At 38.1% G+C, this 26,625-nt stretch overlaps 1 protein-coding gene across 2 annotated transcripts in view; it reads left to right on the forward strand.

The window, feature by feature from the left end:
- Window positions 1-24,193, forward strand: part of PLXDC1 (plexin domain containing 1) — a 109,422-nt gene extending 85,229 nt beyond the window's left edge. For both annotated transcript variants that reach the window (XM_074224065.1, XM_074224066.1), the window contains exons 10-14: window positions 4,312-4,372; window positions 6,729-6,855; window positions 11,577-11,612; window positions 15,443-15,603; window positions 17,385-24,193. In XM_074224065.1, the coding sequence (XP_074080166.1) occupies window positions 4,312-4,372; window positions 6,729-6,855; window positions 11,577-11,612; window positions 15,443-15,603; window positions 17,385-17,504 (505 nt within the window). In that variant the 3' untranslated portion in view covers window positions 17,505-24,193. The remainder of the gene's footprint in view (window positions 1-4,311; window positions 4,373-6,728; window positions 6,856-11,576; window positions 11,613-15,442; window positions 15,604-17,384) is intronic.
- The last annotated feature ends 2,432 nt before the right edge of the window (window positions 24,194-26,625 follow it).

Consider the following 26,625-nt stretch of genomic DNA (forward strand, 5'->3'; position numbering starts at 1 on the left):
GCTATCATCAGATAGCATAATCAGAATGCTCCTGTTGAGAAAGAATATCTTGAAGCTCTAAACTGCAGGGTATGTATGGAGCTTTCTTACTCATAATCACTTCTTAGATCTTTGGTTTTTCCTGTTATTTTTCCCTGCACAGATGTTGTTGGACCCAAACACAGACTTTGTGGATTTCCCTGGCATCAAAAATTAGAGAAAAGAAATTTCAACATTATGATTTTGAGAATTATTTTTTATTCATTTTGTCTCATCTTCTTCACCTTTCCATCCTCATTTTTGGTGCCTTCCAACACAGCTGGACTAATGAATGGTCTCTGTGGGAACCTCTGATTTCCAGCTTTTTCATCCTTCCCAGCACAACTCTTATTTTTGGTCATTAATGTCAGAGAATTGGGGAGAAGTGTGAGCTAATTCCCCCAAGTTACTAATGAGTGATGGCACATTTTCTTTTTTGGCAGGATTGTTCTTATTATGGGAAGGTATGAAGAATACACTAAGTTCCTGCAGCCTTATTGGGATTCTTCCTCCAAAGAAAAGTACAGTGTAGCTGTTTTTAAAAGCTTTCAATGATTTCATTTTCTGGTTGTCCCTTTAGATTTGAGATCACGAGACACACTTATGAACTTGAATTTCCCAGAACTGTAACTAGGACAGGTCAACTGGGACTTTGTCCCAGGGGACTGAATTTAGAGGGTTTTGACAGCCTATTTAGTACTTTAGTAGTGGGGATACAGTTGAGTTTAGAGTGAAGTTTGCAAGAATAATTAAAATGGAAATCTATTAGATATTTTCCTGGATTCAAATCTCTCCTCCTACCAGTTTCTACTTCCCACCTACCTGGGGCGACTGCATACATACTTCATGTTGTTTGCTCTGGGCACAGCTTATCAAATTTGTTCTAAGTGCAGAAAACAAAAAGTGCCTAGTTACAGCTCTGGAATTGCTTATCCATGAATAGTTATTTTTTCCCCCAACTACATGCAAAGATAGTTTTCAACAATTGTTTTTGTAAGGTTTTGAGTTTCACATTTTTCCCTCCCTCCCTTCTTTTCTCCCTCCCCCAACAGAGAGCAATCTAATATGTTATACATGAATAACTATGTTAAGCATAGTTCCATATTAATCATATTTGTGAAAGAAGAATCAGAACAAAAAAGGGGAAAAAACCATGAGAGGAAAATAACTCATAAAATATAAAACAAATTTAAAAATTTGTTTTAAAATTCCATAGTTCCTTCTCTGGATGTGGATTATATTTTCCAAAACAAATCCTTTAGAATTGTCTAATTATTGTAATACTGAGATGAGTGAGTCATCATAGTTGACAATTTTACACAATGTTGCTATTAATGTGTAAAATGATCTGGTTCTGCTTACTTAACTCAGCATCAGTGCATGCAAGTCTTTCCAGGCTTTTCTAGTTTCTCCCCCTTATGATTTCTTATAGAACAATAATAATTCATTACAATGAATATTCTCTCTTTTTAAAAATTTATTTATTTATTTTTGAATTTTACAATTTTTCCCTAATCTTGGTTCCCTCCCCCTCCCCCCTCCCCCCAGAAAGCTGTCTGTTAGTCTTTACATTTTCCATGATATACATTGATCTAAGTTGAATGTTGAGAGAGAAATCATATCCTTAAGGAAAAAATAAAATATAAGATAGCAAAATTATATAATAAGATAACATTTTTAATTAAAGGTAATAATCTACAATTAATATTCTTGATGGAAATTGCAAACAAACATCGCTATGGAAGCAATCTCATATTTTGTACTTAACTTACTATGTACTTGAGCCAAAGCAGGGAGAAGCCTCACTTTAGATTATAGTCTTGAGCTAGGTTTGAAAGGTACAAAATATAACCTTGGACACAGCCTCATTTCCCTTTCAAACTTCATTTGATTTTAATACTTCCTGGGGAAGCTAGATGCCTCAGTGTGGATATTCAACATTTCTTGGCACACTACCATCTTGTCTAAACTGACTCTTAAGCGACATAGGTTTAAGCTGCTTTGGGCAACGAAGCCCAGCCCAGCCTAGTACCCATTTACCAGTGGGACTAATGCCACACCACAGATCACTTGGGATAAAAGAAGTTTTACTTTTTTTCCCCCATCTCCCATCCTCTCCCATGGCTGCAACCTAAGCTTCCCTCCTTAACCAAACACCTTGCAGATATGAACCAATGGTTACCAGTATGCCTGAAAAAAGAGTGTTGATGGTTGTATAGCCCACTCCCACACCCAGAAAAAGAATTCAGAGTGTACCCCCATTACCAATGAGAGAAGCACCTTCTAGATAGCATGTATGTAGTACTTTTACATTCACAAAACACTTTACATAGATTATGTCATTTAATTCTCCCAACAATCCTAGAATTCTTAGTCCTGGTGTTATTATTAACCTCATTGTACAGATGAGAAAATGGAGGCTGAAAGAGGTTAAGTGACTTTCCCAGTATTACAAAGCTAGGAAGAGTCTGTGGCAGGATTCAATTTTAGGTCTTCACTCCAAGTCCATACTTCTTCTCCTGAGCCAACATCTTCTAATCAGTCCAGAATATATATATATATATATATATATATATGTATATATATATACATATATATGTGTGTGTGTGTACATAAATTTTTAATGATTAAATTATTTGTATTTTTATAATATTTGTTATATAAATAAATTTATTCTTTATAATAAAATTACTATTAACTCAGACTAGGGTATCTCTTTTTTTTGGTTTTTGCAAGGCAATGGTTTTAGGTGACTTGCCCAAGGCCACACAGCTAGGTAATTATTAAGTGTCTGAGGCTGGATTTGAACTCAGGTCCTCCTGACTCCAGGGCTGGTGCTCTATCCACTGCATCACCTAGCCACCACCTCTAGGGTATCTCTTAATAAGTAGTTCTAACCAGCTTAGATTAGTCAACAAATTTACTTCTCCCCATACTGAGCCACAAGGGTAAAGCATCCAGATTAGATCCTCTGGGGTGGGCAGCTAAGTGGTGCAGTGGAGAAAGCAATGGATTCAAGAGGTCTGGAGTTTGAATCTAGTCTCAGACATTTGCCACCTACTAGCTGTGTGACCTTGGACAAGTCACTTAACCTGATTGCCCAGCATCCAGGGCTGTTTTCCAGTCATTCTGATTCATATCTGGCCACTGGACACAGATGGCTCTGGAGGAGAAAGTGAGGCTGATGACTTAGCACAGCATTCCCCTCATTCAAATCCAATTCACATACTGGCCATGGCATCCCTGATGTCGTGGTCTCCTTCAAAAATGAAGGACAAACATTAGATCCTCTGTGAAGGATTCCTTGTCAACTCATAGGATCAGAATTATAGGGCTGGGCTAGGTGAGACTCTAGAGGCCATTGAGTCCAAGTCCCTCATTTTACAGATGAGGGACCTGAGAAACAGAAAGATTAAGTGACTTGCCCAGGGTCATTCAGTTATTAAGTATCTGCAGTGGGATTTGAAGCCAAGTTCAATGACCAATTCATTATGCCATGTGCCTTTCAAGATCAAGATTATGATTCATAATATACTCATGCAATGAACTTCAATTAAACATCAGGCCACAGAATTTGAGTCTGGTATTTACTTCAGTGCCTAGATAAGTTCCCTCACAGCTCCACATTTATCTCTCCACAAGGTGGAAGCTTTTGGTCTTTTAGTAAATAAATAAATCTCCTGCAAATAGATAAATATTTATTTAAACAAATAAAAATATATGAATGGATAAGTAAGTGAATGGATGAATAAATTTAAAAATTATTTTTTATATTTTTATTACTTTGCAATGGGTCCTGCCCCTTGCAAAACAAAACAAAACAAAAATTATTATCCATAGTAATACTTTTATGGCAACAAAGAACTATAAATAAAGCAGTTATAGGTTCTCCTAACTTGGTGAAAGGCTAAATGATTTGGTATATGGGTTTATTAGGTAAACTAGGGTATAATTACCCCATGGAATTCATGGAATATTAAGGATAGCAACTGAACTATTTCTAGGTGGGAGAAAAGAGGTAAGGAACACAATAACTTCTTTTTTGCCTTTTTTTTCATAGGATAGAGGAGGAAGACTGGATCAGTGGCCTCAATCCCTGCACGTGGCCAGTAGTTTCCTATCATTGGTCTGTGCCCCAACTTCCTTTGGGAAGATCACCCCACCCTAGCTTCGGTCTGCTGAAAACATTTTTCACTGTGTTGGCCTCTCTGCCTCAAGTGAAATGAAAGAGGAATTCATTTACTATATGAGTAGATAAGCAACAATCTTTCTGTGGCATCTTCTTCCCTACAGGTGCTCCAGTGGCTTTGACCGCTATCGGGAGGAGTGGTTGGCATACGGCTGTGCCCAAGAGGTGAGAGAGAGAGAGAGAAATGATTTACTCCTGACCATTTGGGTTGGAATGTAGGGAAAGGAAGAGGTTTGTTGATAGGTTGTTTAGTGGTTGATTCTGTTAGTTGCTTTTAAATTTATATCTCCACTTATGACTTGCCTCATAGGCTGTCTTGGAGCCAATCAGATCTACAGAGATTGGAACACTGAAATTCCTATGATTCTATTGTTCCATGGAACAAAGAAACATCATCAGTAATATTCCATTTTATAGTCCAATGCTGAAAATTTACCCAGAGAGCTTGGAAGGAGGGAGAGGAATGATTCTGAATCATATTTGGCAGACCAAGAGACCATGACTGCAGCTTGACCAGTATCAAACTTACTTGGTCTTCTAGTACACTGGGCACTCAGCTGGTTAGATGGCAACTATGGTCAGGAATCAGAGGTCATAGACTCAATCTTCAGATGGGTCACTCAAATTTAGAGTAGGGGAAAGGAGGAAATTAAAGGTTTCTGTGTACATACTGGAACCTTGTTTCCAGTCAACCATATCCCAGGATAGAGACATTCAAATATAAGGCATCAGTTGGGCAGAACCATCCACATTTCTTTTGTAATATAAGATTAAAAACAAATTGAGAGTGCCCTCTTCCTTAACTATCACGGGATCATCAGTTTAGAGCTAAAAGAGGGGGCAGCTAGGTGGTGCAGTGGATAGAGCACCAGCCCTGGAGTCAAGAGTACCTGAGTTCAAATCCAGTCTCAGACACTTAATAATTACCTAGCTGTGTGGCCTTGGGCAAGCCACTTAACCCCATTGCCTTGCAAAATAAAATAAAATAGAGCTAAAAGGGACCATGGAGCCCATCAAGTCCAATTCCTTCATTTTACAGATGAGGAAACTGAGATAGTGATTAAGTGATTTATCTAGGCTCAGACAGGAAATGAGGATCTAAGGCAAAATTGAAACTCAGGTCTTGACTTCAGATTCTTGACTTGACCTCACTTTATCTTACCTCTTTTCTTCTATCAAAATGAACTGAGTGACATTGTGGCATAGCAGATGGCATTCTGGACATGGAATCAGGAAGACCTGGATTCAAATTCCGATTCAACATTTATTAAGCTTTTTGAGAAGAGGAATTATTTCATTGTCTGTATTTGTATCCCCGGTTTCTAATTATCTATTAATAAATTGTTGTTGATTAATTACTAGCTGTGTGATTCCAAGGATAAATTACTTAAACTTTTTGAAACTGGTGTACTCATCTTAAAATGGGGGGGGTGGCATACTAAATGCCCCACTCTTTCCACCTCTATTAATCCTTTAAAGACCTGAGTTCTTTTTTTTTTTTTTAGGTTTTTGCAAGGCAAATGGTGTTAAGTGGCTTGCCCAAGGCCACACAGCTAGGTAATTATTAAGTGTCTGAGACTGGATTTGAACTCAGGTACTCCTGACTCCAGGACTGGTGCTCTATTGACTGCTCTACCTAGCCACCCCAAGACCTGTGTTCTAATTTTGATTCTGCCACTCGCCCTCAGTTTCCTCATCTGTAAAATAGGAAAATAAGGCCTGTGTTATCTATCTCGTCAGATTGTTCTGGAGTTTAAAGATCTATATGAATGACATTAGGTCATTTCTGGCATAGGAGATTTCTAAGGAAGACTACAGCTGTTAGTATTTTAAATGCGTTCTATTTATTTAAGATTTTGACCCTTACCTCTTTTCTTGAATGACTTAAGGCAGATGAAATTGTGCTGAATAAGACACTGAAAGCCCTTAGGCACTAAATCTGGTCCTAGATTTTCTGGCAGCTCAGACCACACAAAAGGGAAGTTACCCATGAATTCTTCAGAAAACATATTGGTTGGGTGTTCAGACCTATGTTCCAATCCCAGACTCTTGTAACTTACTACCTGCATGATCTTGAACAAGTAATTTTCCCTTCTAAATCAGCTTCTTTATTGTTGTTCAGCCATTTCAGTCATGTCTAACTCTTTGTGACTGCATTTAGGGATTTCTTGGCATAAATATGTTTTGCCATCCTCTTCTCCAGCTTATTTTACAGATCAAGAAACTGAGGCAAACAGGGTTAAGTAACTTACTCAGTCACACAACTAGAAAGTATCTGAAGCTGGATTTGAATCCAAGAAGATGAGTTTTCCTGACTTGGCCTTCCACTGTACTTCCTAGCTGCCCCATTAGTCTCTTAATGGGTGAGAATGTTGAACAAGATGATTTCTGGGATTCTTCTCTATGATCTCTGATCCTATGATTGCTAAGGTCTCTTTTAAACTCCAAAATCCCATTGTCTTAAGCAGAATTGAGACCACTGTGCAAAGGAGAATCCTCAGAGACTGGCTCTCTTTTTCAGGCAGAGGGCAGGACATGTGAGGATTTCCAGGAAGAACATTATACCTCATCCTCTGAGACCTTCACCCATTTTGATGGAGAATTCACTACTTCTGCCTCTTCCTTCATTGACCACCTCACCACAGAAGGTACATCCAAGCAGAGCCATAGCTAGGACAGACGAATGGGGCATTGACCAGGTCACCAGAATTTAGAGTATGTCATAGCTTTCACATTCTATCCTTGTAAAAAAAAAAAACCCAAACTGAGCTCAGTACCTAGTTAAGCCAGATCACTTAGTTAAAATAGGAAGCTACCAGATGACATATTTTCTCTTCCTTAATCTAATTCAGACCTAGCACTCTCCCATGAGGCTATGACTAGGGTCTCTCTGTGCAGGTTTGTATCCTAGAATCTTTACCATCATTCTACCCAATGAAAATTATCTTTGAAAGTTGCTTTGAGAGCTTGTTTTATGCCAGTTGCTCTAGACATGGTTTTGTGAGGTTTGCCTTCAGCAGCAAAATTGACCTGCATCCAGAAAATTGTAAAGGGCAAAGCCAAGAGAGAATCACTGAGGTGACATCTGAATTATGGATTTATCATTGGAATCTGAGAAATAGCAGGGTAATGCATACTCCAGAAATTTTTTTCAAATCTATCTGAGGGACATCTTCACAAGTCCTGGAGATCAATCAATCAATTGGAACAGCATTAATACTTGAAATAAAGAAGGAAAAATATTGATTTTAGGTAGAGGAAAATAGTAGACAAAGATGGGAGAGGGGAGGAAGATGATGTAAGTGATTAATGTATTCTATCTCCATCAAGTTCCCCAGTAATAACTAGGGCTTAAGCATAAATTAAACACAAAAAATTATTCTAAGTACTATGGGGAAAGACACAAGAAAAAGAAAATGTTAGAGGCTAACTAGGGCAGGGCTAGCTGGACTTCATCCTAATGCCTTAAAATGTGGAAGGCACTGATGACACTCTTTATAGAAACATGGAATTCTATATGTTTCTATATTCTGCAATCATACATACACGCACAGAGACACAGACACATATAAACATATTATGGTATATAGAAACAACTCAATATAGCACCTTATTAACTAGAATAACTATAATTCCTTCCCTCCTCTGGCTCCCAAAGCAGAAGCATCCCATGAAAGCCCCTGCTTGCCCCAACCCAACCCTGCTCTGCTCCCTTTCTTCATCCAACAACTATATCCTGGGGTCTCTCACCTGAAGAGAAGAACCTGAGGTCCAAGAGATTTCCACAGCTTTCCCTAAATGAATTTGGTTTTTTAAAAAATTAATTTGAGCTTTTTCATGCTTCTTACCTCCAATCCCCTCATCTTTTTTTCCCCCTGCTAAAATTTGTTCTGGGCATCAGAATTACTGATTAATTGCTTGGGAAATAATCCTTAGCCAGAGGAACTAACAAAAGAGTTGAGTTCTCATTTGGGTGAAGAAGTCCGTCAGTTAAGCAACAAATAATTACTGAGGGCTCCTTAGAGCACTGTGTTAGGTATTCTAGGGGATGCACAAAAGCTTATATGCCATGGTGCCTTCCCTTTAAATATCTTGCAAACTAGCTGAATAGAATACTATCCAACTAGAATACCATCTTTGTTAATCTGTGTGCTACTGACTATGAACCCAGTGACAGTTCAGTGAAGAGAAGACTTAGAATGAAGGGTAGGCAGGATTTCAGTGGATTTCAGTAGAGGGAGAGGGGGGTTGAGAAGAAGGAAGGAATTCCAAGGAAGGGGATGATAAATCCTTAAACTCTGACTCCATTTCTAGCATGTAGTATTGTTGTTTCTCTCTCTCTCTGTCTCTGTCTGTCTGTCTCTCTCTTGGTTTTTGTAAGGCAGTGGGGTTAAGTAACTTGCCCAAGGTCACATAGCTAAGTATTGAGGTCAGATCTGAACTCTTCCATGGCCAGTTCTCTATCCACTGTGCCACCTAGCTGCCCTTATTTGTCCTTCATTCTCGAATGAAAGGCCACATCAGGGAGGTGATGTCATGACAAGTACATGAATTAAATTTGAGTGAGGGATTGCTGTGCTAAGTCACTGACCTCGCTTTCTCCTCTAGAGTCATCTGGATCCAGTGGCCAGATATGAATCAGGTCAACTGGAGATGACTCTGGATGTGAGGCAATAGGGATAAGTGACTTGTTCAAGGCCACACAACTAGTAACTAGCAAGTATCTGAGGCTAGATTCTAACTTTCTTATTCCTGATTCCAAGGCCACCTATTCTATCCACCTAGCTGCCCTTCTAGTATGCATATGATGGAAAATAGATCAGGCTGGGAATAAAAGAACCTGAGTTCTTTTTTTGGTTCTATCATCAATGAGTTGCACGACCTTGAGCAAGTTTCTTTCCCTCTTTGTGCCACAGATTACTCTTCTGTAAAATGACCAGATGGACAAATTAATCTCTAAGCTCTAAATGCTATGTACCTAGGAAACATCTGTGCAAAATAGATTCCAAGTTCCATGTAAAATTCTCTTTTTTTGCTATTCTAACCTTTTCTTACCCATATATGCAGAGAGAGAGAGATAGATAGATAGATAGATAGATAGATAGATAGATAGATAGATAGATGATAGATAGAGATTCATTTTATTTGATGTTTGGAATTTTTAAAAAATTAGAAAAAGGCCAAAGACACAGGTTTTACTATTTTGTAAGTTGATTAGTATTATCCTTTGTGGAAAACCAAGGTCTGCACTAAAACCCCAGCCAACCACCTTGAAAAGGGATACAAAAGAGAAAGTATGGGCTAATTATTATAAACTTACTCCTTCAAATGGACAAAGAAAAGGGCTTGTTCTGCTGACAATGGACCAGTATAATCATTTCCACCAGCAAAGGATAGTACATTTCATTTTTAATCTGTTCCTAGGTTTCTTCTGAATCCTGGAGTCAGAAGTATCACTCCCATTTCATTGCTAAAGATCTCTAATAATAGTTACAAATTGCAGTAATGAATATTAAGCTATATTCATCCTGCAAAAGAAATATCATAGTTGACTATATTACTTTTTTAAGTATTTTAAATTATTATTCCCACTCCCCCCCCAACTTTCAAGGAATCTTGGTTAATGAATAAGTATTTAGTCAACTTCCCATGTGTTATGAATAGGACAAAAAGTTAGATTTGTGAAGGAGCCAGTGACATATATCTCACTCAACAGGCCCCTTCTGTATGTGTATAGAAGTTACAAAGTTTCGGGTTTGAGAGAATTCAGCTTTGAAGGACTGCAGAGAAGGAGAGTGAAGAGGTGGAAGGGTACTGTTTGAATACAGTTGGGTGGAAGGATACAGCTGGGTGGATACAGAGTCTACCTTAGCATCTGACCATTCAAAGAGGCAAAAAGTTTGATGCCAGTTGATGGGAAAGTCTTAGGATCACTTCTCTGAGAAGTAACTTATGTGAGCCAGCCAAACCAGGGACCACTAAATGGCAAATAACTGGAAACTGGTCATTGCTTTGAGACACAGAAAGATCTTTTCCACTCAGTTAACTGGGTATGAAAGCAGCAGGATTGATTATGCTGGATATTGGTAAGAACTGACAATTGACAGAGGAAGAAGAAATTAAAATGAATAGCATTAAAAGAATAGCATTCTGGGGTCATTTGTTATGGGAAAAGATATGTATGTGTGTATATAAGTTATACATATATGCAGAAGTATATATAAATGTATATGTGTGTGCATAAACAAATATGCACATCTCCATAAATTATATGTGTACATATATAAATATCAGTTGTATATGTATATACAAATATACATGTATACATAAATATTGTTTCCATAAATATGTGTCCACAAATGTGTTTATGTGCATACATAAATATGTTTGTGTGTGTATAATACATAAACAAGTTGCAAAATATATGCAAATACACATTATTTGAATATATATGTGTGTATACATATATCATAGGGGTATGAATTTACATATAAATACATATGCATATACACACAAATATACAGATATATAAACTTCAACCTCTGACAACAAAGACCCCTTGACCTCTGACAAAGGGAGACACAAAATAACAGAGGTCTTCGGTAGTATTACTTAGATCACAGTGGCTGTTTTTCCTGGTCAAGACCAGGATCTGGCATGCAAGACTTCTCCATGGACACCAGGTCTCTAGGACCCTCCTGTTGCTCTGCTGTACAGAGATCTTAAGTAGTGGCTCTCTTGTTCTTGTGTCTTTCAACACTTGAGGCTGTGCAGCTGCAATTTAGTGGGCCAACAGAAACACCATCCCAGAAGTTTTGGCTTCATTGCTCTTCTGCCCGTAGGCAGCCTCGGAATGGGAGAGCTCTGGTGTCCACATTAGACTATTAGCAGCAGCTGCTGCCTTCCAGCCCCACAGCTCAGCTGCCTTGTGTCCCCTGTTTATGGCAATTCCCCGAGGACATCATTGCATTATAGTGCTGTCAGTCCTATGCAGCCTTTAAAACATACAATGTTTATAATGATGATTCCATAAAAGCCAGATTAAATTATATTCAGTATTCTCTATTTTAAAACTCAGAGGGATATATACATATGTATTTACATATATATATATATATATATATATACATATGAGAGAGAACATTTTTTAAAAATAAGTTTGTACTTAGAGGAATAAACTTGAAGTATCTAGAAAATGCATTTATGTGAATCTCCTACATTCCTAAAAAAAACAAGACCTAAATCTAGCACAGTTTTTAAAAATCATTCTCTGGGAGTAGGGAGCAAGAAATTGACACTTTAAATATTTTTTTTTAAATCTACAAAATAAAATATAATTGTTTCATTATTTCTTGTCCCTTTCTTTAAGATGACACAAAGCTGAATCCATATGGAGGAAGAGAGGGTAAGTATTTATTGGTCTGTGTTTGGTTTAAATATATTTTGTATGGACATGCACAGTTTTTTCCTTTCAATTGAATATAAGTTCCTTAAGGGTAAAGTCTTTTTAAATTTTTGCCTTTATTTTCCTAGAATCTAATGTTGTATAGTTATTTAATTAGTGCTTATTGTTGGGTTGATTAATTCCTCTGTATTCTGCTAACATTGGAACACTGGGGCTGTACCCAAGGTGCATACACACCTTTTGCCTTTTCCCCCAAAGTCTGGAGAGGACTAAATCCTCTGGATACCTTCTGTCTGTCTTCCTGAAGCTATGCCCCCAGGGACTTTAAGGAGATTACTCCACTGAGGTCATTTCTAATTTCCCTACTTTAAATTTCACTAATAATTCTGCTTTCATGACCCTCTGTGTGATTGAATATGTATAGCTCCAGAATGAAAAGAAGGCAGATTGAATAAGATGGGATAAGATTGCCTCTTGCCATTTCTAGGCAGATGGCTAATGGGTTTTCATCAGCACCAACATCTCAATCAATGAAGGATATAGATTTAGCTCTTTAGAGGAGATGAGGATTCCCTCAGTTCCTAATCTGTGTTGGCAGTAAATGTGAAAACCTTGCAATCTGCAAGGTTATTTGAAGGATAAGTGCCCAGGACCCAATGACCACTCTTTACTCTTCCCACTAGTACCCATGTACCCACTAATAATTATCTAGAAAGTTAGCACCTTGAAGATGAGTGATTCCTTAAATCGGATACTACACCTGAGCAGAATAGGATCCAGTTCCAGGCTGCTTGTCACCTCCTTATTGGAGTCTCTCAATGCACATAGAACCTGACTGACAGTCAGTCAATTAACCCCCCAAAATGAAGAACTATTATCTTGGATTCCCAAAATTGAGAAGGGAGTAGTTGATACAGGATCATTTAAACAGGTCTCCAGGATCATAACAAATGGAGAGCAAGGGCAATTAACCAGATCCTCTCCTCAGTCACATACTCTGGTTAGGAGGCAGGATAGTACAGTCAGAAACTCTGTACACAATGTCTGATTTCTAGCCAAGGCAAGAGAAAGTAGTTAGGAGAATTGACTCAGTAATCTCTCTCAGCTGCTAATCAGGAACTGTCTTTAGAAAGGTGGGAATCATAGATTATGGGGACCAGAGCAGAACTGGGTTCTGAGATTTCCTTATTATTTGCATAATATCTGGCAGAGATAGGAGACCAACAAATAGGAGTCCTCAGGGAGACAGCTTTGGTTTGGGGAAGAATACAAGAATCACAGTCAGAAAGTCTGGATCTGAATCTCACTATAACTTACTACCTTTGTGATTTTGGAAAGTCATTTAATTTACTTGGTCCCTTTGTAAAACAAGGGTTTAGGAATAGGTGGCTTCTAAATTCCCTTGCAGCTCTAAATTTATCATCCTTTGATCTTTTTTTTTTTGCAAGGCAATGGGGGTTAGACTTGACCAAGGTCACACAGCTAGAGAATTATTAAGTGTCTGAGGCTGGATTTGAACTCCAGGGTCAGTGCTCTATTCAACTGCACCACCTAGCTGCCCCCAATCCTTTGATCTTAAAAGAGGATGATTCATCTTTACCCATCTGTTAGCTCTATTGTGGACTAAGACTATATCTGTCTTTGTGCCTTAGGTTCCTATTTTACAAAATAATAAAACTGAGGCAAACAGAAGCTAAGTGATTTGTCCAGGGTAACACAGAGTCTGAATTTTAATTTAAACACAGGTCAATCAGACTCTAGACCCAGCTCTCTGGCTACCTGAACACTTCAATGATAGATCACATAGAAAGTGTGTCCTTTTAACTTTTCTTATCCTACCAAATATTTATGTAGAGGTGAACAGGTATTTTTGTTTATCACATGTTAATTTATATTGACAGAGATTCCTAACCTGGAATCTGTATATTGATTTTAGGAGAATCCATGAAGTTGAATGGAAAAAAATTTAAAATCTTTTCTTTCACTAACCTCTGGTTTCCTTTATAATCATATGCATTTTATTTTATGAATTTAAAAACAGTATTCTGAGGAACCCATTATTTTCACTAGACTGCCCAAGGGGTCCAAGACACACAAAAAAAGTTAAAATACCCTTTTCCAGAAAACAGAGACCATATCTCTTTCTAAATATGTATTTTAACATATAGTTTAGGTCTATGTTTATAAGTATCCTGGGTAAATATCCACCCTTTTGCTTGGCTTATTAACCTTCTGAGGGCTCATTCCAGAAGCTCTAATCTTTTCAGTCCTTGCCTAGTTAAGCAGTTGGTAGCAGTTCTATGGGCTAAGTCTACATCTGTCTTTGTGCCTAAGGTTCAAGACTTTCTTTTGTTTAAAATGCAGGATATACTTGTGAATCATAAAAATCCAACCAAAAATCCAATAAAACATGTAATACAAACATGAAAAGAATATAAAAACAACTTCCACCTCCACAATCAGGAATTGAAGCAGCAGGAGTTCTGGAGAGCACTTCTGACAACTTTCTCCTCCCCCTTCAACCTCCCTTTTTCCTCCCTACTTTTCCTCCCCATCTCTAATCTTTCAATAATTCAAACCACCAGGCTTGCAGAACCCAAGTTATGTCTGAGCCAAGGTATACATAGGATGGAAATTACACAGGCCACTAGCCAAACAGCTACATGTTGCCGGCCGAAGTTCCCACTACAACTGGACTGAGGAAACTGAGTTGTTCCTTCTTTTTTCTTGGTCTCTTATGTGGGGAGGTTCATCCTATGCTGCTCCTTCCCAACTACTTTCCAGCTGCCTCCTCTTGGGTGTGGCTTCATTGTAACTCCTCCCTCAGATCTGTTCTTTTTTTTTTGAATTATAAAGATTTTATTTATTTTGAGTTTTACAATTTTTCCCCTAATCTTACTTTCTTCCCCCCACCCCCCACAGAAGGCAATTTGTCAGTCTTTACATTGCTTCTATGTATACTTTGATCCAAATTGAATGTGATGAGAGAGAAATCATATCCTTAAGGAAGAAACATAAAGTATAAGAGATTGCAAGATCAGACAATAAGATATCAAGTTTTTTTTTCCCCTAAATTAAAGGTAATAGTCCTTGGTCTTTGTTCAAACTCCACAGTTCTTTCTCTGGATACAGATGGTATTCTCCATTGCAGACAGCCCCAAATTGTCTCTGTTGCACTGATGGAATGAACGAGTCCATGCAAATGCATCAAGGCTGATCATCACCCCCATGTTGCTGTTAGGATGTATAATTTTTTTTTTTAGGTTTTTGCAAGGCAAAGGGGGTTAAGTGGTTTGGCCAAGGCCATCCAGCTAGGTAATTATTAAGTGTGTGAGATCAGGTTTGAACCCAGCTACTCCTGACTCCAAGGCCGGTGCTTTATCCACCACGCCACCTAGCCGCCCCAGGGTGTACAATGTTTTTATGGTTCTGTTCAGCTCACTCAGCATCAGTTCATGCAAATCCCTCCAGGCTTCCCTGAATTCCCATTCCTCCTGGTTTCTAATAGAACAACAGTGTTCCATGACATACATATACCACAGTTTGCTAAACCATTCCCCAATTGTAGAACATTTACTTGGTTTCCAATTCTTTGTCACCACAAACAGGGCTGCTATGAATATTTTTGTACAAGTGATGTTTTTACCCTTTTTCATCATCTCTTCAGGGTATAGACCTAGTAGTGGTATTACCTTCAGGTCTATTCTTAGAGGAATACTTTTCCTATATGGATGAAATCTCATAGGTTAATACAAAAAAATGTAGAATTTGAGAATACCGGTACCCTTCCAACCATTTTATAAACCTTTTCTATTCTGCTTTCCTTGTAGATCTACAGGAAAATCTTTCCCCTAAAAGGAAAGGTCCTCCAGTGCATGCAGGGACCATTGTGGGCATTGTGCTGGCTGTTCTACTAGTTGCAGTCATTATCCTGACTGGGATTTACATCAACACTCATCCTACTTCTAATGCTGCCTTGTTCTTCATTGAGGTAAGTCTGGGATTTAACAGCAGGTTAAATATCAGATGTCCATATTCTATTTGGGACCAGAGCAGATAATACCATTCATAACCACTGCTCCTGATTCCTAAACTCCTGAGCATCATATTACTATTAAAATAAAAATAAGAAACCCTCACTAAATCTGTCATAGCACTGGGTTTTTTTGGTTTTTGCAAGGCAATGGGGTGAAGTGGCTTGCCCAAGGCCACACAGCTAGGTAATTGTTAAGTGTCTGAGATCGGATTTGAACCCAGGTACTCCTGACTCCAGGGCTGGTGGTTTATCCACTGCGCCACCTAGCCACCCTGAGAAGCAGGCAAGAAGGAAGTAGGAAATTGTCTCTCCCTTAAAGTGCACCTTTAGTGGCTCAAAAACAAGTTTTGGTTGATTTGAAAGCATAAACTAGGTAAGTAGCTCTGTGGTACAGAGGACTTGGAGTTAGGAAGACTCATGACTCTTAAGATTTGAAGCTCACCAACTCTGTGAACCCTTGATAAATCACTTAATCTTTGTTTTTTTCAACTGTAAAATGGGGTTAATCTCCCCATCTCCCTCCCAGAATGTCTTCCTTATTCCAGGATTAGTGCTCTATTCATTATGCCACCTGTTGTCTACTTGTTCTAGGGAGTTGCCTGAGGCAAAATAAAATTGAATGATTTAGGTAGGATATTAAGAATCAAATTGCAATTGAATTTGAACCCAGATCTTCCTGCCTTCAAGCCCAACACTAACCCATTATGCCAGATATAATAATATAAAGAACAACAACAATAATAAATAACATTCATAACAATACTGATGATTATGCTATTTTACAGTTCCAATGAATACATAGACTGTAGCTCTAAAAAATGTTTCATTCCTGATCACTTTGAACTACTTAACTAAATTCTTCTCTCTTTAGCTTGTCCTAACTTTAGCTTCCTTTATCCAACCTAGATTTTCTTCTTGCTCAAAACAGTGAATGTGTAAAATCTTAGCCTCCAACAAATCCCTAAACAATAATCATCAATTAACTCTCCCCATTACTCAAAAACCTAGTTATTTCCCTCAACTTCCTTTGAACCATCTCTGATTCTTCTGTTGGCATTCCAATTTGCCGAAGCAGCATGGCAGAACAGATAGACCTCTGGACTGGATTCAGGAAGACCCAAGTTCAAATCCTACCTCAGACATCTGTTAAATTGGAGATCTGTTAAATAAGAATAATAAGAGTATGCTCTTAATAGTTATTGTGAGGGCAAAATGGTATAATATTTGTAAACCTTGCAAACCTTGACGTATTAGTTAAACATTAGCTATTATTAAATTAATTATTAGTTAAATTATATATATAAATATAATATAATATAAATAATATTAAATATATTAAATTGGTTAAATTATTAAATTAGTTAAATTAAATTAGCTCTTTTTTCAGACTCCTTGCAGGACTTCTTAATCTGGTGTCTGTGAACTTTTTATTTTAATAACTATATTTCAACTTTATTTCCTTTACAGAGGAAACCTATGTGTTTTATTTCATCCACTTAAAATTATTAGTATGAAAAGGAGTCCAGACTGCCCACCCCTCTTGCCCCATTAAGAAATCATGCTATAAATGTTCTCTCTGATATTTCCAAACACTCCCAATTCTTGTCTCATTTCCCTGAGTAGCCTTTGCTATTTCCATTGAGATTGGATCTCCACAGATTGTGCTCTGACTTTGAGTGTGTGTCTGTGTGTGTGTGTGTGTGTGTGTGTGTGTGTGTGTCTTTTTGACTCTGCAGCGGAGACCTCATCACTGGCCAGCCATGAAATTTCGCAACCGAACCAGTCATGGGACCTACACGGAAGTTGAACATTCAGGACAAGAGAAAGAAGGCTTCATGGAGGCAGAGCAGTGCTGAAAGTAGCATTTCCTCCTCTCCTTCCTTCCACTTCCTATCAAAAACAAAGCCCACAAACCCCAAACCATTGGCCTTGATTATGGAGTCTTCTCTCTTTCATGATGAGCTCCATTCTCTTGAGGATGGGAAGATCCAATGAGATCCTAAAGTCAAGACCATATTGTTCCTCTTTTATTAAACTCCTCTTAACATATCCTGGGGCATGAAGACAGGGCAAGGAAGGATTTACAAGATCAACCACATGACAGCCAAGCCACAGAAGCTGAAACAGGAAATGATGCACTTCACTCAATCTTGTGGGGAATAATAATAGTCTGCCTTCATTTTCCCAGGGGAATCAATGATGTATAGCAGCAACCCCATCTGAGTCTTGAAATATGTCAGTTTGCAACCATTCTTCCATCCTCTTCCTGCAGAGGAATGGAGAGGGTTTGTAAACCCTACAGAACCTCTCTTGGTTCAAGAATTTGTTACAATATTATTAGGACTGAATGGTGCTGGGTCTCTATAATCCATAGATTGAGAGCCGGTCCTCAATGCAATGGATCCAGCACATAATTGGCTTCTTTGGATCAGCCTGCCAGAAACTGGCATTGCTCTTCAACTGCTAAACCCAAGCTGCATTTCAGTGCTCTTACCAGAACACTGGAAATAGAGCAGGATGTCAAACAAGGGCAAAATGAGCAGGGAGGACTTCTCTTGGAATTCCCATCCTTTCTTTCCAATGACTCCTTTCCAGAAGATTAGTTTGAAAAAGTTGGAAAGGGAAATGCCTCATGCCATGATCTGATATGAAACATTGTTTTTTACACCTCACTTCCTCCACCCCCAAAAAATCCACTCCTATTGAGAATGCGGTTTGGTGGATGGAGACTATTGGAAACTAAGTATCATAACAACTCAACTCCTTACTAGCTTTGTAAATCCAAGGGAAGTCATTTAAACTTTGGGCCTCAAATTCCTCGTGTAAAATGAGGACCGGACTTGAAGACGATTGCGGTTTCTACTAGTTCTGATTTGATGATCTTATCCAACCCAATAAGCATTTATTAAATTCCCATTTGGGGCAAGGGTATGGAGATACAAAAACCATGTGAAAAAACAGATAACTCTGAGGGAGATTACCTTTTATTTGAGGAGGATACATCAAATATATATATATATATATATATTTATCCCTTCCACATTGCTCCTCTAGGATTTCATATCAGGTCAGCAAATTAAATGGGAATTTGGGGGAAGTTTTGCAGATGATATGTGAAGGCCAGCAGACAATACAAAATAAAGTTTAGAAATTCAGAAATGCATAAAATATATGTATAGTATTGAATAACATCAACATAGTTTATCTTTTAATACCTAATAATTCAGACTTCTTCTCTGGTACCAAGGAAGGACCAAGAAACTTTATGAAGATTTTCCATATTGCAGGAGCACCATGCCCCTAATCCCTGCTATGTGAAAGGGATAACTGTACATGACAATTTGAGGAGAAGGAAGAAGGTAATAAAGAAGAGGATGATTAAGAAAGGCTTTCTGTAGGATGTGGATCATGAGCTCAAGAATTAGGAATCCAAGGTCATATTTTCCTACTTGGGGCTATTTATGCTGAGGCCACCTTTGACTCAAATTTTATCCACTGTCTGTGTTTGCCAGTGATTCTGTCCAAAGGCAGGGCCTAATTGATATTTTCTTTCTCTTTGGTCACATTCATGGAGCCATTGAAGATAAATATGGTGGCTAGATGTTCAGCCCCACCCCTACCTCCCTCCTATTGCTTGCTTCTTGAAATAAACCCACCAGGGAACCTCTGCTGAATTCTACTCAGAAACTAGAAAGCCAAAGTAGCTGGGGCCAAGGAGGCAGGATAAGCTATGGTGAGATAACAGGGCACCATAGCTTGGTCATTATCTCAGCAGGGGCAACCAGAGGCTAAATTGCTGCCTCACTTATGAAGACCTTTTTTTCCCCTTTTCTATAAGTGTTTTATTGATACTTTTTGCTTTCCAATGATTATCCTACTCCCTCAAACCTTACCCTAGCATCTTATCCTAGACCTTTAAGCAAAACAAACACATTGGTCATGAATGACTCCATATGTATACCTCACTCTACATCTATAATCTATCACCTCTCTGCTAAGAAAAGAAGGTAGTGTCTCACTATAAATCCTCTGAAGTCATGATTGGTCATTCATTTGATTAGACATATATTTTCTTTTACCTTATTGTGGTCATCATGTAAATTGTACTCTTGTTTCTACTTATTTTGTACTGAATCAGCTCATGAACTATTTTTCAAGTTTCCTTTCCAAGTTTCTTTAAGGACCTTTGCCAAAAATAACTTGACCAAAAAAACTGATATAACTTTTCTCAGATAAATGAACTTTGTTGGCAGCAAGAATCCAGGTCCTAATTCTATCTGAAAGATTGTCCTAATTGGGATGGTAATACCCTCCTTGGAGCATCAAAATTACAAATTCACCATTCACCCTTTTAATGACAATTATTAAAGTCTTCAATGTCCTTGTGTTTGTTTCATGGTGTTGTCATTAAAGAAACAGGGGGGCGGCTAGGTGGCATAGTGGATAAAGCACAAGCCTTGGAGTCAGGAGTACCTGGGTTCAAATCCGGCCTCCAAAAAAAAAAAAAAGAAACAGTAAGACCATTCTCATTTAGGTATGGACGTGTACTTTAACATTGTGACCATTCCTTCTAATGATGAAGATTCAAGTGCCATTCCTGGCATCTTCCTATAAATACACACTCATTATATAGCTATTGTCCTTCCATCCAGTCTTCCTTATTTTCTGTTGATGTTTTGTGTTCTGTTGATGTTATATCATGGGGCCTTTAAGTTGGATATGCCACCCTCTCAACACATTTCTGGTTATCTTTTTCAATCATATGCTTCTGTAAGAACATCCTTTTGAACAATTTCTTTTTATACCTGACTTATAATGTGCTGCAGCTATCTCCCACCCACCATGAGCCTCCTTGTTGCCCTTGGTAATCTTAACTCTTCTGAAACTATACTGCTCCTTGACCAGCAGCCATAGAATATCATTGGAAGAGAACAGGTATTTAAAAATAAGATGGACCATTTTTTCAGGGTGAGTCTTATGGTCATTAAAAGAATTTTGTAATTTTCAAAAAGCAACCTTGCCCAGACTCCTCCTGCTTTTCATTCTGATTTTAGCTCATTATCCATTGGCAGAGCTTTCTAAGATATATGTGGGGAGGAGACAAACTGAAACAATCATCCAACAAAAAACATTGATTTTTTCCAGTAGCTACATGGTTTATCCTCAGTGAAGGAGCAACTGACAAATAAAAGAGGAAATGTGGCAGACTTTTGGTACTAGTGTTTAATGAAGCAGAACAGTAGGGAGGGCATAACTAAATTACAAAAAAAAAACCCAACTAAACAAAGGCAATAGAGAAAGTTGGATGATTTTCAAGCTTCTAAAGAAGAAAAAGAGTATCTAAGAAGTCAATATTCATTAGAGGAACAACTAAGGCATTTCAAATGATCAAGTAGGAGGGCAGGGCTCCGCTAACTGACTGATTTTTTTAATGCCATACTAGCAAGGCATCGGTGACCACCATGGAAGGTATGGAAATCTGACAAGGGTTTCAAAAAGCGGCATGTAATCCCCTGAATGATCTGAACCATCATTTGGTCCACACATCCTCCAGTATGCCTTTTTCCAATCTGAATAGTACTATTCTAGATTCTGTAAAGGTAAGAGCCTCAAGCTTTGGATTAATGAGTTGATGGAGGAACTCTGCCAAGTATAATGTTCCACAGGGGAGCCAGGAGGTTCTTGACACCATCCACTCCAGGTTAAGCAAAGCATCTGCTATGCCTGTGGTCAGAGAAAACTGAGATATAGGGCAACATGCCAGCCCTACCCATCTGTATGCATTAAAGAAAGAACAGAGGACATATTCATTCATAAAATCTATCACTGTGCTCTCTACACACAGGAGGTGATTGGGTGAACTGTCTGTTTACCCACCACCTATGACATCCTTAACAGGACATTCTCCATTTTTCAAACCACCTCTTTTCAGACTTTAGCTTAAAGTAAGTCATATGAATAAGGTACAGGGAGTAATTCAGGTTGAGAACCACTGACATGATAGAAACTTGAGTTTTTCCTCTTAATCTCAGAATTCTATTCCTTGACAATTAGAAATGACCACTTATGGAAAGTCACCTTGTACAATGGAAAGAGCTCTGGCTCCAGTCAGAGGATCCTTGTTCAAATCCTTCCTTTGATATGATCTATATGACCTTGGTCAAATCACTAATCTTTCCTTGGCCTTCATTTTCTTATCTATAAAATGGAAAGGAAGGGGGACCCTGAAGTTCCTTTCAGTGCCATGATTCTTTGATCTTACTGAGTACATTATGTTTCTGGTATATTGAATGGCTCCCAAAAACTTCCCAGCTTCTCTTTGTGGCTTTGTTTTAAGTTTAAGCTTTCTTGGTGTTATTTTCATAAAATGCAATTCCATAAGTGTGAAACTAAGGAAATAGGATCACATATTAAGATTCTGAAGGAATATCAGAGATCACTAGCTCAACATTTTCATTTTACAAATAAGGAAACTGAGGCCAGAGAAGGGTTCAGAAATATCTGGTTCTCAGGAAGGCAAACATATAACAAATCTTTATTAAGCATTAGTTAGCTATGTGCCAAGTGCTAAAGATAAAAATAAAAACAAAAAATAATAAGACAGTCCCTCTCAAGGACACACACTGCGTAAAAAGCAGGGCTTCATTTTCTGCCTCGGTCCTCTGGTGCCAAGCCCAATGTTTGATATGCATCTCACCACACTAATCCTAAAGACAGAATTTAAGAGGAGAGTTGGATTTGGTTGAGAGTGGTCAGAGATGGACAGGGACTTCTTTCTCTGAAGTCAAATGAGCTCGCTTTCCTCTTTATAAAGAAATATTGAGTTGCTTTCCTAAGGATCTGATGGGTATTCTCATGGTGGTCCCAGACTTGGAGGTATTAAGGGTTTGTCGCAGAAAACAAAGCATCAGGTCTGAGACATCTTTCTCTTAAACAATAACCTATGTCCCAGTAACACCAAGAAATCCTTGGGAAATCTTCAATAAGAATTGTTTGTAAGAAAAAGGCCCTCCACATTCCAAAAACTCTTAGGAAAATGTCAGTACAGAGATAAAATCAGTTCTGAACAATACTAGACTCCTATTAAGGGGAAAGGAGTAAAATGTTCAGGAGGCAAGCCATCCCTCTGTGAATTTTGAACTGAGAACAAAAGATTTCTAAATAAAAGAAATTTAGGAAGTTTATTAAGTTGTCCTTCATAGGGACAGTCTCTAAAGTTGCACATTATATAGGATTCAAACAAAGGAACAAAGAAGCAGTAGATTGGCTAGCATGTAATAAATTTTCCAACTAGGGCATAATAGATTAGTCAAATATCATATATAGTAATTAAAATTTAATTATAAGGAAAACTAGAAATTAATTGGAAAAGCCTAACATCAATCTTTGGGTCTCTTGAAATTTTCTGGGGTTAATGTGACCCAGGGACCTAAGTTATATAGTATTAAACTAATCTGATTTCAAGGAAATACACATATGTTTTCTTCTCATGTAAAGCTAGATTCAAACAGTAAAATTATTAATAATCTTTACTACAATTCAGTACTTAATATTTTTACCTAAAAATCAGGTTATCTACAATATACATCAAAAAGCATCCTGAACTTCTGGGGTCAAATCATGAGTATAATTGAGTGAATGAGTGAGTCGGTGACTATAGTATGTTTACCAGAAGAAGCACTTCTTTAGTTTTCCATTAAGGCCAGTTGTGATTAAAGCTTTAATATCTTCAAAACCTGGTCTAAAGATTTGGGTGAAGCATCTTGCCCCAGGATCATTTAGAGATACCTAATCTTTTGCTTTTGGTTGGTTTTTTAAAGTCCAGTTTTAAAGGGACTATGTAATATACATGTATATATTAATTAACTCCACAGATTGCATTGGCCTGGGCTGTTAGCTGTGCTCAGATCCCTGTGTGACCCAGTTCTTTAAATCAAGACAATGGAGAAATATCTGACTATAGATCTTTGCAAGGACTGAGGGCTTGACTACAAAAGAATCTTAGAACAGGATCCTAAATTTCTTACTTGTCTGTAGGTTCAGGACTCAATAATCTTCATCAGAGTTTGGGATTAAAAGCAAAACAAAACTAAGTCATTCTTTTCCTAATAGAAGCAAGTCTCCACCTATTTCAATTCCCAGAGCTGGAAGGATCTGAGGATGGAAGGTCCCTTGTCATGAAGTGTCCTGGTTTATTGTAGATAGAATCCAATGTTATATTAATAATAATTGATAATAATTCAGTGTTAATACTGACATTGCCCTTGGACTGCCTTCCTTTCCAAATAAAAAGTATAAATGATTATGGAAGACATTCTGTTACTCTGTATACAATCCTCTTGGTCATTTCTAATCTCTTACATCCTTCCAATGCTAAGTATTAGACTTTGGAAAAGATTTAAGTAAGCTTCTGGCTATTGATTACATATGACTTTTGTTAACTTACAAGATAGCAGCCTGGAAATGTACTGCAGCAATATACTTTATAATTACTTAGAAGTAATTTATGGATTCTGCACTATTATCAAGAGATAAAATAAATCTGATTAAGTCCTTGTGGTTACTTTTTTTAAATTTTGTGTTACCTTCAGTTCTCAGATAAGGAGAGCTACTGTTCCAGACTTAAAATGAACCAGGTAAAGTCTTTGGAGAGCCTAACTCCAAAGAGAGAAGTCAAATTTTTTTCTATTACTCTGAGGGCTCATAATGCCCCATCCCCAGAATCTTGGGAGCAATCTCTCTCTCTTTTTTACGCTATTTCTTTTTTATTTATTTAATATTTATTCTCATTTTGTACAAATAATGGTTTTTTTAACATTAATAAAATACTCTTGTTTAAGAGTAAATGAAATACCCCCTCCCCCCATAAATATAGACTTGCTTGAGCAATAAAGGGGAGAGAAAAAAATTAAAATTAAAAAAATAGTAATAATTGTAGGTATGGCCAGGTGGTGCAATGGACTGAGCACCAGCCCTGGAGCCACGAGCACCCAACCCCACATCTGGCCCCACACATCCAACAATCACCCAGACGTGTGACATGCAAGCCACCCAAACCCCACTGCCCTGCAAAAACCAAAAATAAAATAAAATAAAATAAAGACCTAAAATAAAATATTAATAATAGTAGGGGTGGCTGGGTGGCAGACAGAGCCTTGGCCCCTTGAGCTAGGAGCACCTGGGTCCAAATCCAGCCTCAGACACCCAACAATCACCCTGCTATGCGGCTCCAGGCAGGCCACCCAGCCCCATTTGCCCTGCACCCCCCCCCCAAAATAATAATAATAAAAAATGTGCTTGAATCTTTGTTCCAACACCAACAACTCTGTCGCGGGTGAATCACATTCTTTATAATAAGTCCATGGCAAAAGTTACTTCCATATTTTTCCACCATTGCCATAGCTGATCGCAATTCCCTCCTTTCATATTTCTCCACTACCATGTACTATATTTTCTCTCTCCTTTCACTCTGACTCTGCTGTAGGGTAGCTGAGTGGCACAGCAGACAGATCCCCGGCTCTGGGGTCAAGAGGCCCTGAGCCCCACTACCACCCCTTAGGCCTAGCATCCACCTGGCCCCATGGTCCAGGACAGACCATCCAATCCCAGCCCCTTGCAAGATGTAAAAAAGAAAATGTGTTATAACTGACCACTCTCCCCCATGGTCTATCCTCTCCTCCATGACTCATATCCCCCCCTTCACCCTACTCCCCCCTCCTTCTTACTCCAGATGTCTATACCCCATTGAATATATATGCTGTTTCCTCTCCTAGCCACCTCTGATGAGAGCAAAGTTTCCCTCATTCCCCCTTACCTTCCCCATTCCATATCATTGCAATAGCTCATTGTAATAAAGAAAAATCTTATTATATGAAATATCTTGGCCTATTCCCCCTCTCCTTTTTCTTTCTCCCATTACATTTCCCTTTTTTCTATTGACTCCAGTTTTATACCATATTTTATCTTCAAATTCAGCTTTCTCCTGTGCTTCAACTATAAAAGCTCCCTCTACCTGCTCTATTAACTGAGAAGGTTCATATGAGTATTATCAATGTCATTTTTCTATGCAGGAATACATGCAGTTTATCCTCATTAAGTCCCTCATATTTTCCCCTTTTCCTCCAATCTCTATGCTTCCCCTGAGGCCTGTATCTGAAGATCAAACCTTCTGTTCAGCTCTGGCCATTCCAACAGGAACATTTGAAATTCCCCTGGTTCATTGAAAGTCCATCTTTTTCCCTGGAAGAGGACATTCAGCCTTGCTGGATAGTTCATTCTTGGCTGCATTCTAAGCTCTTTTGCCTTCTGGTATATTCTATTCCAAGCCCTACAAGCTTCCAATGTAGTTGCTGCTAAATCCTGTGTGATCTTGACTGCAGCTCCATGATATTTGAACTGTGTCCTTCTGGCTGTTTGTAATATTTTCTCTTTGACTTGGGAGTTCTGGAACTTGGCTATAATATTCCTAGGGGTTGTTTTTTTGGGATCTCTTTCTCGGGGGGATCGGTGGATTCTCTCCATTTCTATTTTGCCCTCTGCTTCTAGAATATCAGGGCAATTTTCCTGTAGTAATTCTTTGAAAATGATGTCAAAGCTCTTTTCCTGATCATGACTTTCAGGTATTCCAATAATTTTTAAATTATCTTTCCTAAGTCTGTTTTCCATATCAGTTGTTTTTTCAATGAAATATTTCACATTTTCTTCTAATTTTTCATTTTTTTTGGTTTTGAAGTATTGATTCCTGATTTCTAGTAAATTCATCGATCTCCCTGAATTCTGTTCTTTGTCTGAAGGATTTGTTCTCCTCAGAGAGTTTTCTTATCTCTTTTTCCATCTGGCCAATTTTGCTTTTTAATGCATTCTTCTCCTCCATAACTTTTTGAACTGTTTTATCCACTTGACCTAAGCTGGTTTTTAGCATGCTAGTTTCTTCAGCATATTTTTGGATTTCCTTGACTAGGCTGCTGACTTCATTTT

This window comes from Macrotis lagotis, chromosome 2 (genome assembly GCF_037893015.1).
Source record: "Macrotis lagotis isolate mMagLag1 chromosome 2, bilby.v1.9.chrom.fasta, whole genome shotgun sequence".
NCBI classification, from domain to species: Eukaryota; Metazoa; Chordata; class Mammalia; order Peramelemorphia; family Peramelidae; genus Macrotis; species Macrotis lagotis.